Here is a 12,424-nt window from a genome sequence, read left to right as displayed (position 1 = left end):
GGGCCCAGGGTAAGTTTGGGATGACTGGGGTCATATCCCAGGGGAGCTTTGGAACTGGATCCAAAGGGAGCTTTGAGATCAGATCCAAAAGTAGGTTTTTGGATCCAAAGGGAGGTTTGGGATGAGCAGGGTAGGATCCCAGGGGAGCTTTGGGATAGGACCTGAGGGGAGCTTGAGGATGAGCAGGGTCAGATCCAAAGGGAGGCTGGGGATAAGTAGGGTCAAATCCAAGGGGAGGTTTAAGATGAGCAGAGTTGGATCTAAGGGAAGATTGGGGATCAGAACTGAGGGGAGCTTTAGGATGAGTGGGGTTGGATCCAAAGGGAGGTTTGGAATCATTGAGGTGTTGGGGATGAGTGGGATTGGATCTGAGGAGAGGTTTGGGATCAGGGAGGTTTGGGGTTGGGAAGGTGTTGGAGAGCAAGGAGAAAGCTCAGAAGAATTCCTGAGGGATCTGGGAATGGGGCTCAGCCTGGAGAAAAGGGGGATCAGGGATTGGTTATGGGGCTGGAGAACGTGCAGGGATGGAGAATTCCTGAGGGATCTGGAGAAAAGGAGGATCAGGGATGGGTTATGGGGCTGGAGAACATCCAGGGATGGGGAACTCCTGAGGGATTTGGGAATGGGGCTCAGCTTGGGGAAAAGGGGGATCAGGGGGGCTCTGCCGTTCCCTGATAGGAGGACATGTCCAGGTGGGATTTGGGATCTTACCCCAGGGACCACCAGGACAAGCGGGAACGCCCTCAACCCCCACCAGGAGAAGTGTGGGTGGGATTTTGGGGTTGTTCCTCCACGGGAAGGTCTCTCCGGGCTCACCCCATGTGTTGTCCCCAGCGTTTGGCCACGTACGGGATCACGGTGGCCGAGCTGACCGGGGACCACCAGCTGTGCAAGGAGGAGATCAGCGCCACGCAGATCATCGTCTGCACGCCCGAGAAGTGGGACATCATCACCCGCAAGGGCGGGGAGCGCACCTACACACAGCTGGTGCGCCTGGTCATCCTGGTGAGAGCCTGCCCCGGGCAGGGGAGGTGGAGCCAGGGTCTGGAGAGCAGCAGGGTTCCTCAAGGTGGAGCTGGGGTCTGCAGAACCTCAGGGTTCCTCAAGGTGTTCCTCAAGGTGTTCCTCAGTGGATCTGGGGTCTGGAGAACCTTGGAGTTCCTTAATGTCGATCTGGGGTTTGGAGAACCTCAGGGTTCCTCAAGGTGTTCCTCAAGTTGTTCCTGACAGTGGAACTGGGGTCTGGAGAACCTCAGGGGGTTCCTCGAGGTGGAACTGGGGTCTGAAGAACCTTGGGGTTCCTTAAAGTGGATCTAGGGTTTCAGAGTGAAGAACCTCCAGGTTCCTCAAGCTGGATCTGGGGTCTGGAGAACCTCAGGGGCTTCCTCACCGTGTTCCTCAAAGTGGATCTGAAGTTTGAGAGTGGAGAACTTCAGGGGTTCCTCAATGTGGATCTCGGGTTTGGAGGACCTTGAGGTTCCTCAAGGTGTTCCCCAAGGTGGATCTAGGGTTAGAAGGTGGAGAAGCTCAGGGGGTTCCCAAAATCTCATCTAAACATGGAATCACTTCCAATCCAAACCATTCTGGGATTCCGCGTCTCAATGGGATTTTGGGAAGGGTTTTGATGGGATTTTGCGAATGTTTTTGATGGGATTTGGGAAAGGTTGAGGGTGGTAAGGAGCTGGGATGGAATTCCCAGAGCAACTGAGATCCCTGGAACTGCCCAAGCTCAGGTTGGACTCGTCCAAGCATGGAACCCATGGTGGGACCATCTGAACTTTGCATGATCCCACCACTCCCTGATCCCACAAATCCAGATCAGGGATAACTTCCCGGCCTTCCCCCTTTTCCCAGGATGATCCATCCCACCCATGGTGGGACCAGAGCAGTTTTGAGATCCTTCCAACCCAAACCCAACCCAAACCATTCTGAGATTGCACGTCTCAATAGGATTTTGGGAAGGGTTTCAATGGGGTTTTGGAAGGAATTCCTCCTTTTGGGGATGGTGAAGAACTGGGATGGAATTCCCAGAGCAGCTGAGATCCCTGGAACTGCCCAAGCTCATGCTGGACCCATCCAAGCGTGGCATCCGTGGTGGAACCAGATGAGGTTTGGGATCCCTTCGCACTCAGACCCAACCCAAACCGTTCCAGGATTCTGTGAGATTTTGGGAAGGTTTTTTGATGGGATTCTGGGAAGAATGAGGGTGGTGAGGAGCTTGGATAGAATTCCTGGATCCCTGGAACTGAGGTCCCTGGAACTCCCCAAGCTCATGTTGGATCTCTCCAAGCGTGACACCCCTGGTGCAGCCATGAACTTTGTGTGATCCCACCATGCCACGATCCCCCAAATCTGGGATCAGGGATAACTCCCTGACATTCCCCTCTCCCCAGGACGAGATCCACCTGCTGCACGATGACCGCGGGCCGGTGCTGGAGTCGCTGGTGGCCCGGGCCATCCGCAACATCGAGATGACGCAGGAGGACGTGCGGCTGGTGGGGCTCAGCGCCACCCTGCCCAACTACGAGGACGTGGCCACCTTCCTGCGCGTGGACCCGGCCAAGGGGCTCTTCTACTTCGACAACAGGTACGGGGAGACGGGGAAACCTTTCCCAGAGGGATTTCCGTCTTTATTGGGGTTTTTGGCGGCGGCATTAAAAGTGTTTTTGGGATCTTGAATTGGGAGGGTTTGGGTTTTCCATGGAATGTGGGAGGACAAAAAGTGAATTTTCCCACTTTTCCAGCTGGATTTCCACCTGTCCACGAATTTACTGACTTTGGCGGTGCTGTTAAAAGCGTTGTTGGGTTGGGTTTGGATTTTCTATGGAATCTGAGAGGACAAAAGATCAGTTTTCTCTCTCTTCCATCTGGGTTTCCATCTTTTCCCTCTTTTCCAGCTGGATTTCCGTCCATCCACGCATTTATTGATCTTTGGGATGGGTCATTAAAAGCATTTTTGGCATCTTGGGTTGGGAGAATTTGGTTTTTCCATGGAATGTGAGAGGACCAAAAGTGGATTTTCCCATTTTTCCAGCTGGATTTCCATCTATCCATGTGTTTATTGATCTTTGGGATGGGTCCTTAAAAGCGGTTTTGGGATCTCGGTTTGGGATGGGTTAGGTTAACTTGAATTGGGAGGGTTTGGGTTTTCCATGGAATCTGAGAGGATGAAAAATGAGTTTTCCCTCTTTTCTAGCTGGATTTCCATCTTTTCCCTCTTTTCCAGCTGGATTTCCATCCATCCACATGTTTATTGGTCTTTGTATGGGGTCACTAAATTGTTTTTGGGATCTCTGTTTGGATTGAGTTGGGTTGGATTGGGAGGGTTTGGGTTTTCCATGGAATGTGGGAGGACAAAAAGTGAATTTTCCCACTTTTCCAGCTGGATTTCCGTATATTTTCCTTCTTTTCCATCCATATTTCCTTCTTTTCCCACTTTTCCAGCTGGATTTTCCTCTTTCCCCACTTTTCCAACTGAATTTCTCTGAGAATTAATTCCCTTGTCTGTGGATATCTTTTGTTGTAGTTTATCCATTAATTCCTTTTTCCACAGATGCTTTTCCATGGCTGTTTCTCCACGAGTTCCTCTTTTCCACGGATGTTTCTTGTTGCAGTTTCTCCATGAATTCATTCCATTTTCTATGGATATTTTTTGTCACAGTTTTTCTATAAATTCTCTTTCCCACAGATATTTTTTGTGGCAGTTTTTCCATTAATTAAATTCTCTTTTCCATGGATAATTTTTGTGGTGGTTTTTCCATGAATTCCCTTTTCCAAGGATTATTTTTGTGGCCATTTCTCCATTAATTAATTCCCTTTTCAATGGATAATTTTTGTCATGATTTCTCCGTGAATTCCCATTTCTGTGGATATTTCTTTGTGGCAGTTTCTCCATGAATTAATTCCCCTTTTCCACACATATTTTCCATGGCTGTTTCTCTGTGAATTCCCCTTTCCCATGGATAATTTTTGTGGCAGTTTCTCCATGAATTAATTCCCTTTTCCACTAATACTTTTTCATAGCTATTTTTCCACAAATTCCCCTTTTCCACGGACATGTTTTATGGTGGTTTCTCCATGAATTCCCCTTTTCCCCTGATACTTTTTGGTGGTGGTTTCTCCCATGATCCTTTTCCACGGATATTTTTGTGGTGATTTCTCTGTGAATTAATTCCCTTTTCCATGGATTTTTTTGTCCCGATTTCTCCACGAATTCCCTTTCCCACTGATAGTTTTTTGTGGCAGTTTCTCCATAAATTCCCTTTTCCATGGATAATTTTTGTTGCAGTTTCTCCATGAATTAATCCCCTTTGCTACAGATATTTTTCATGGCAGTTTCTCCATGAATTAATCCCCTTTTCCCACTGACATTTCCCGTTGCCAGTTTCCGGCCGGTGCCCCTGGAGCAGACCTACGTGGGGATCACAGAGAAAAAAGCCATCAAACGTTTCCAGATCATGAACGAGATTGTCTACGAGAAGATCATGGAGCACGCCGGCAAGAACCAGGTCAGACCCCTTCCCAAAATCCCTTTTTCCCAAAATCCCTGACCCCTTAAGCAGAAAAAAAAAAAAGAAAAATTCCCTTTTTTTCCCTTCATTTTGATGTCCTGATGCTGCACAGAGGTTTGGTGAATGGAGGTTTTGGGTTTTCCCTGGATGGAAAATGGGTTGTTTTTTTTTTTTTTTTTTTTTTTTTTTGTGATTAATTTGGGATTGTCCTTTTGGGGATGAAGGAATTAATGGATTGATTCCACTTAGATTAATTCGAGATTTTTTTTCCCATCCTGAGCACGAGGAGCAGGTTGGGTTGTCCATGACAGGAAAATGAGTTTTCCCTCTTTTCCAGCTCTGGTTAATTCAGAATTATCCCTTTAGGATGGGCGGATTTTTTTTAGGATGAGGGAATTTTGGTGCATCCATTAATTCCAGATTTTCCCACCCTGAGCACTGGGATCAGTTTGTGCTGGGAGAATTTGGGTTTTCCGTGGAATCTGAGAGGACAAAACATGAGTTTTTCTCTTTTCCAGCCCTGATTGATTAATTAGTAATTGTCCTTTTGGGATGAGGGAATTTTTGCGTTTCTCCCCACCTGGGTGAATCCCAGAATCTTTTCCCACCCTGAACACTGGGATCAGGTTTATTCCTTGTTTTCCATGGAATCTGAAAGGACGAAAAATGGGTTTTCCCTCTTTTCCTGAGCCTGAGTAATTCAGAATTACCTCATTAGGATGCAGGAATTGGGGTGTTGTTCCCTACCTGGATTAATTCCAGCTCTTTTCCTACCCTGAACACCAGGATCAGGGTTGGGAGAATTTGGATTTTCCGTGGAATTTGAGAGAACAAAAAATGACTTTTCCCTCTTTACCAGCCCAGATAGATTCAGAGTTATCATTTTAGGGTGCAGGAGTTGGGGTGTTTTTCTCACCTTGGGTGACTCCCAGCTCTTCCCAGGCTCAGCTGCTCCCCCAGCCCTTTTGCCAGGGATGAATCCTGTATTCCCAGCTCTTTTCCCTGGCTAACCCCAGGTGTTGTCCCAGCCCTTTCCCACGCATGAATCCTGAACTCCCAGCATTTCCTGTCTAACCCCAGGTGTCCCAGGTGCTCCCCAGCCCTGTCCCTGCTCACCCCTGTCCCCAGGTGTACTCCAGCCCTGTCCCTGCTCACCCCTGTCCCCCAGGTGCTCCCCAGCCCTGTCCCTGCTCACCCCTGTCCCCAGGTGTACTCCAGCCCTGTCCCTGCTCACCCCTGTCCCCAGGTGCTCTCCAGCCCTGTCCCTGCTCACCCCTGTCCCCCAGGTGCTCCCCAGCCCTGTCCCTGCTCACCCCTGTCCCCAGGTGTACTCCAGCCCTGTCCCTGCTCACCCCTGTCCCCAGGTGCTCTCCAGCCCTGTCCCTGCTCACCCCTGTCCCCAGGTGCTCTCCAGCCCTGTCCCTGCTCACCCCTGTCCCCCAGGTGCTCTCCAGCCCTGTCCCTGCTCACCCCTGTCCCCAGGTGCTCTCCAGCCCTGTCTCTGCTCACCCCTGTCCCCCAGGTGCTGGTGTTCGTGCACTCGCGGAAGGAGACGGGGAAGACGGCCCGGGCCATCCGGGACATGTGTCTGGAGAAGGACACGCTGGGGCTGTTCCTCAGGGAGGGCTCAGCCTCCACAGAGGTGCTGAGGACTGAGGCCGAGCAGTGCAAGGTCAGCCTGGGGAAATCCGGGAATGCTGGGGGGAAATGGGATTCATGGACCTTTGCCGTGGGGGAGGTGGGGTTGTTTGGGAAAACTGGGAAAAATCCTGCCTAGAAGAAGCATTTTCCAGCCCTTTGTCCATGGGGAGGTGGGGTTATTTGGGAAAATTTGGGAAAATTCCTTCAGGGAAAGTCATTTCCAGCCCTTTATCCAGGGCAGAGGTGGAGTTATTTGGGAAAATTTGGGAAATCTGGGAAAATTTATTCAAGGAAAAAGCATTTTCCAGCCCTTTATTCAGGCCAGAGGTAGAGTTGTTTAGGAAAATTTGGGAAAATTAGTTCTTTGTCCAAGCCTTTTATCCAGGGCAGAGGTGGAATTACTTGGGAAAATTTTGAAAATTTGGGAAAATTTAGGAAAATCTGGGAAAATCTTCAGGGAAAGGTTGTTGGAATCCCCATTCCCAAGGGATTTTATGCTGGATCTGCCACTTGGGGCTGTACTCCGAGGGCTTTTCCATCCCCTCCAGCCCCACAACCCCACCCTGTGCTGGCTCCAAACCTTTCCCTGGGAACATCTCAGCTTTCCCCCTCTTTCCCTGGGATTATTTGGGATATTTTTCCTCCCAGAACCTGGAGCTGAAGGACCTGCTCCCCTACGGCTTTGCCATCCACCACGCCGGGATGACGCGCGTGGACAGGACCCTGGTGGAGGATCTCTTTGCTGACAAACACATCCAGGTGGGAGCAGAATTCCAGAGGGAACTTCGGGATTAAAACCCACCCTCAATAATCCGTGGTTTTCTCCAAGTCTGGGATAAAATCAGGGTCCAGCTTGTCCTGCTCTGATGTGGAAGAAATTCGGGATTTTTGTGAAGGGTGGGGATGGAGTGGGAGATAAAAGGGGATTTTCTGAGGTTTTTTGAAGGCTGAGGGGAAGGGAAAGGGGGGAAAAGGGAATTGGTGACCAGGAAAAGCAGATTTCTTAGGAAATTTGGAGAACACAAAAAACAGCCGTTCTGGGAAATTGGAAAACACCAAAAGCAGCTTTCCTGGGAATTTGGGAATGAGGAAGAGCAGCTTTCCTGGGGAATCAGGCAGCAGGAAAAGCAGATTTCTGGGGAAATTTGAAATCAGGAAAAGCAGCTTTCCTGGGAAATTGGAAAACACAAAAAGCAGCTTTTTTGGGAAATGGGGCACCAGGAAAAATACTTTTGCAGGAGAGTTAGCAGCCACTTTCCCAAAAAAGCAGCTTTCCTGGGATATTTGGAACCAGGAAAACCAGGAAATTTCCTGATAAACAGCAGGCAAAGGATTTTCCCAGGAAATTTCAGCCCAGTTCCTGTTCTCCTGCCTTCCAAGCTCGGCCATGGGGACATTCCCACTGTGCCCCTTCCCCAAAGCATTTCCACACATTGCTTTCCCTTGGCAGGTGGGGTTTGGGTGGATTTGGAGGTTCCTGGCTGGATTTGGAGGTTTTCTGGGTGGATTTGGAAGTTTCTGGTTGGATTTGGTTGTTCCTGTGTAGATTTGATCCCTGGTTTTGGGTGGATTTGGAGGTTCCTGGTGGATCTGACCCGTTTCTGGCTGTGTTTGGAGGCTCCTGTTCCTGGCAGGATTTGGAGATTCCTGGTGGATCTGACTCCTGGTTTTGGGTGGATTTGGAGCTTCCTCCTGGATCTGATCCCTGGATTTGGGTGGATTTGGGTGGATTTGGGGCTTCTTGGCTGGACTAGGAGATTCCTGGCTAGATTTGATCCCTGGTTTTGGGTGGATTTGGAAGTTCCTGCTGGATCTGACCCCTGTTTCTGGCTGGATTTGGAGGTTCTTGGCAGGATTTGGAAGTTCCTGATGGATCTGATTTCTGGTTTGGGGTGTATTTGGAGCTTCCTGGGTGGATTTGGAGGTTCCTGGGTGGATCTGACCCCTGTTCCTGGTAGGATTTGGAGGTTTCTGGCTAGATTTGATCCCTGGTTTTTGGATGGATTTTGATCCTGTCTGGATTTGGAGCTTCCTGGCTGGATTTGGAGGTTCCTGGTGGATCTGACCCCTGGTTTTAGGTGGATCTGGAGGTTCCTGTCTGGATCTGGAGGTTCCTGCAGGACCTGACCCCGTTTCCCCACAGGTGCTGGTGTCCACGGCCACGCTGGCATGGGGCGTGAACCTGCCGGCGCACACGGTCATCATCAAGGGCACGCAGGTGTACAGCCCTGAGAAGGGGCGCTGGACGGAGCTGGGGGCCCTGGACATCCTCCAGGTGGGCTTTGGGAACATCCCGGGACCTTCCCGGCCCCAAGTCCCACCCAAAATCCTGCCCTGGGGTTTGCTCTGTGCTCCTCGTTCATCCCGCTGCTCTGGGATTGGAGAGGAGGGTGAAAAATTCCTCAAAACTCCATGCACAGATCCTTCCAGATTATTCCTCAGGAATTCCATGCCCAGACCCTCCTGAGATAATTCCAGATCCTTCTGAGATAACTCCTCCAGAATTCCATGCCCAGATCCTTCCAGATTATTCCTCAAGAATTCTATGCCCAGATCCCCTTGAGATAATTCCATGCTCAGATCCTTCCAGATAATGCCTCCAGAATTCCATGCCCAGACCCATCCCAGATAGTTCCTCAAGAGTTCCTTGCCTAGATCCACCTGAGATAATTCCCTGCCCAGACCCTCCAGAGATAACTCCTCAAGAATTCCATGCCCAGACCCATCCCACATAATCTTCCAAGAATTCCATGCTCAGATCCTCCTAAAATAATTCCATGCCCAGACCCTCCTGAAATAATTCCTTGCCCAGATCCACCTGAAACAATTCCTTGCCCAGACCCACTTGAGATAATCCCTGAAGAATTTCATGCCCAGGTTCTCCTGAGATAATTCCATGCCCAGACCCAGATTCCTCAAGAATTCCTTCCCAGATTTTCCTGGGACAGTTCCTTCCTGAGATAATCCCTGAAGAATTCCAGGTTTCCTGAGCTGTTTTTCCCAAAAAGGAAAGGAGAAAGAATTTCCACGGGGGATAATTCCTCAGGAATTCTTTGCCCAAACTGTCCTGAGACAATTCCCAAAGAATTCCACGCCTGGATCCACCTGAAATAATTCCATGCCCAGACCCTCCTGAGATAATACCTGAAGAATTCCATGCCCAGATTCTCCTGAGATAATTCCCTGCCCACACCCAGATTTTCCTGGGACAGTTCCTTGCCCAGACCCTCCTGAGATAATCCCTGAGGAGTTCCCGGTTTCCTGAGCAGTTTTTCCCTGGTGGTTGCAGATGCTGGGCCGTGCCGGGAGGCCGCAGTACGACACGAAAGGAGAGGGAATCCTGATCACCTCGCACGGGGAGCTGCAGTATTACCTGTCCCTGCTGAACCAGCAGCTGCCCATCGAGAGCCAGATGGTGGCCAAGCTCCCGGACATGCTCAACGCCGAGGCCGTGCTGGGCAACGTCCAGAATGCCAAGGTGGGCAGGAATTCCTGATTTCCAGAGGGATTTGTGGCCATGGTTCTGCCCCAGGGTGGGGATTTTAAGGTGTTCAGGGTGTTCTTGGAAGAGTTTTTGGTGTGAGAGTGGAAAATCGGAGGTGTTTGGGGGTTTAATTCCAGAATGTTTTCCGGGAGGTGGGGAAAGAGGTGAGGAAAGGGAGTTGGGCAGCAGGAAAAGCAGATTTCCTGGGAAATTAGGGACCAGGAAAAGCAGATTTCTTTGGGAATTACGTACAGGGAAAGCAGTTTTCCTGGGAAATTTGGAGCAAGGAAAAACAGCTTTTCTGGGAAATTTGGAACCAGGAAAAGCAGATTGTCTTGGGAATTATGTACAGGAAGAGCAGCTTTCCTGGGAAATTTGGGGCAAGGAAAAGCAGCTTTCCAGGGAAATTAGGCACCAGGAGAAGCAGCTTTCCTGGAAAATTTATAATGAGGAAAAGCAGCTTTTCTGAAAATTTAGAATGAGGAAAAACAGCTTTTCTGGGAATTTGGAACAAGGAAAAGCAGCTTTCCTGGGAAATTAGAAATGAGGAAAAGCAGCTTTCCTTGGAAACTGGGTGCCAAGAAAAGCAGCTTTCCTGGAGAATTAGGAATGAGGAAACAGCTTTTCTGGGAATTTGGAATGAGATAAAGCACCTTTCCAGGGAAATCAGGCACCAGGAGAAGCAGCTTTCCTGGGAAATTCGGAATGAGGAAAAGCAGCTTTCCTGGAATATTTATAATGAGGAAAGACAGTATTCCTGGAAAATTTGGAATAATGAAAAGCAGCTTTCCAGGGAAATTGGGTCCCAGGAGAAGCAGTTTTCCTGGAAAATTTGGAATGAGATAAAACAGCTTTCCTGGAAAATTTAGAATGAGGAAAAGCAGCTTTCCTTGGAAACTGGGTTCCAGGAAAAGCAGCCTTTCCTGGAAAATTTGGAACCAAGAAAAGCAGCTTTCCTGGAGAATTAGGAATGAGGAAACACAGCTTTTCTGGGAATTTGGGCACTGGGAAAAACAGCTTTCCTGGAGAATTTAGAACGAGGAAAAGCAGCTTTCCAGGGAAATCAGGCACCAATTTCCAGGGAAATCAGGCACCAGGATAAGCAGCTCTCCCTGGCTTTCCCAGCTCTGTTTCACGGGGTCTATCTGGGATCAGCCCCACTCCCGGAGCTCCCCTGGCCACGCCAGGCCATTCCCGGTCTGACGGGGTCTCTGGTGCCCCCAGGACGCGGTGAACTGGCTGGGCTACACGTACCTGTACATCCGCATGCTGCGCTCGCCCACGCTCTACGGCATCTCCCACGACGACCTGAAGGCCGACCCGCTGCTGGAGCAGCGCCGCCTGGACCTGGTGCACACCGCCGCCCTCATGCTGGACAAGAACAACCTCGTCAAGTACGACAAGAAAACCGGAAACTTCCAGGTGGGATAGAGAGAAAAAAAGGGGGTTTGTAGGCGGGAGGGGGGGGAAAAATGGGGATTTCTAGGTGGGAGGGGGAAAAAAAATGGAGGTTTTTAGGTTGGAGGGGGAGAAAATGGGGAGGTTCCAGATGGGATGGGTGATCCTGGCCGTTCCCATGGTTTGTCCTGGCTGTTCCCATGGTTTGTTCCAGCTGTTCCCATTGTTTCTCCCTGCAATTCCTGTGGATTTTTCTCACAATTCCTGTGGATTCTCCCCAGAATTCCTGTAGATTTTCCTGGCTGTTCCTGTGGTTTCTCCCCAGAATTTCTGTGGATTCTCCCAGCCATTCCCATTGTTTCTCCCAGCCATTCCCATAGTTTCTCCCCACAGTTCCTGTGGATCCTCTTGGCTCTTCCTGTTGTTTCTCCCCACAATTCCTTTGGATTCTCCTCCCACTGTTCCCATGGTTTCTCCCAGCTGTTCAACAATTCTCCCCACAATTCCTGTGGATTTGTTTCTCCCCAGAATTCCTGTGGATTCTCCCAGCCATTCCTGTTGTTTCTCTCCACCATTCCTGTGGATTCCCTAGGCTGTTCCCATGGTTTCTCCTGGCCATTCCTGCTGTTTTGGCCATTTTTCTCCCCACCATTTCTGAGGTTTCTCCCAGTTGTTCTGGCTGTCTTCCCATGGTTTCTCCCAGCCATTCCCGCTGTACTCCCAACCATTCCCATGGTGTATTCTGACTGTTCCTGCTGTTTTCCCGGCTGTCCCGGCAGGTGACGGAGCTGGGCCGCATCGCCAGCCATTACTACATCACCAACGAGACAGTGCAGACGTACAACCAGCTGCTGAAACCCACCCTGAGCGAGATCGAGCTCTTCCGCGTCTTCTCCCTGTCCTCGGAGTTCCGCAACATCACCGTGCGTGAGGTACGAGAACGGGCAACACCCATCTGACTGTCACCCAACAACACCCAACACCCCCCAACACCCATCACCCAATATCCAACATCACCGTGCGTGAGGTACAGGAACGGGCAGTGACTGTTACCCAACAGCCATCACCCAACCAATGCCCAACATCCAACACCATCCAAACCATCCAACATCACCGTGTGTGAGGTACGGGAACGGGAAGTGACTGTCACCCAACACCCATCACTCAACACCATCCAACACCCAACATCACTGTGCTGAGGTACGGGAATGGGCAGTGACTGTCATTCAGCACCCAACATCAACACCCATCACCCAGCACCATCCAACATCCAACACCGTTCAACATCCAACATCACCGTACACGAGGTACAGGAATGGGCAGTGACTGTCATTCAGCACCCAACATCAACCAACACCCAACATCCAACACCATCCAACATCCAGCACCC

The 12,424-nt window shown here is 50.2% G+C and overlaps 1 protein-coding gene across 1 annotated transcript in view; it reads left to right on the top strand.

Moving 5' to 3' along the window:
* Nucleotides 1-12,424, top strand: part of SNRNP200 (small nuclear ribonucleoprotein U5 subunit 200) — a 57,036-nt gene that overhangs the window by 16,939 nt on the left and 27,673 nt on the right. Inside the window, exons 14-22 of the mRNA XM_083880348.1 lie at nucleotides 835-1,005; nucleotides 2,394-2,587; nucleotides 4,385-4,508; nucleotides 6,034-6,183; nucleotides 6,801-6,911; nucleotides 8,296-8,427; nucleotides 9,442-9,630; nucleotides 10,861-11,058; nucleotides 11,814-11,966. Coding sequence (XP_083736474.1) covers nucleotides 835-1,005; nucleotides 2,394-2,587; nucleotides 4,385-4,508; nucleotides 6,034-6,183; nucleotides 6,801-6,911; nucleotides 8,296-8,427; nucleotides 9,442-9,630; nucleotides 10,861-11,058; nucleotides 11,814-11,966 — 1,422 coding nt within the window. The remainder of the gene's footprint in view (nucleotides 1-834; nucleotides 1,006-2,393; nucleotides 2,588-4,384; nucleotides 4,509-6,033; nucleotides 6,184-6,800; nucleotides 6,912-8,295; nucleotides 8,428-9,441; nucleotides 9,631-10,860; nucleotides 11,059-11,813; nucleotides 11,967-12,424) is intronic.

This window comes from Zosterops lateralis, assembly GCF_965231275.1.
Source record: "Zosterops lateralis genome assembly, chromosome: 30".
Lineage (NCBI taxonomy): Eukaryota > Metazoa > Chordata > Aves > Passeriformes > Zosteropidae > Zosterops > Zosterops lateralis.
The sequence above is the reverse complement of the archived record's forward strand: the minus strand, read 5'-3'. Positions and strand labels throughout refer to the sequence as shown.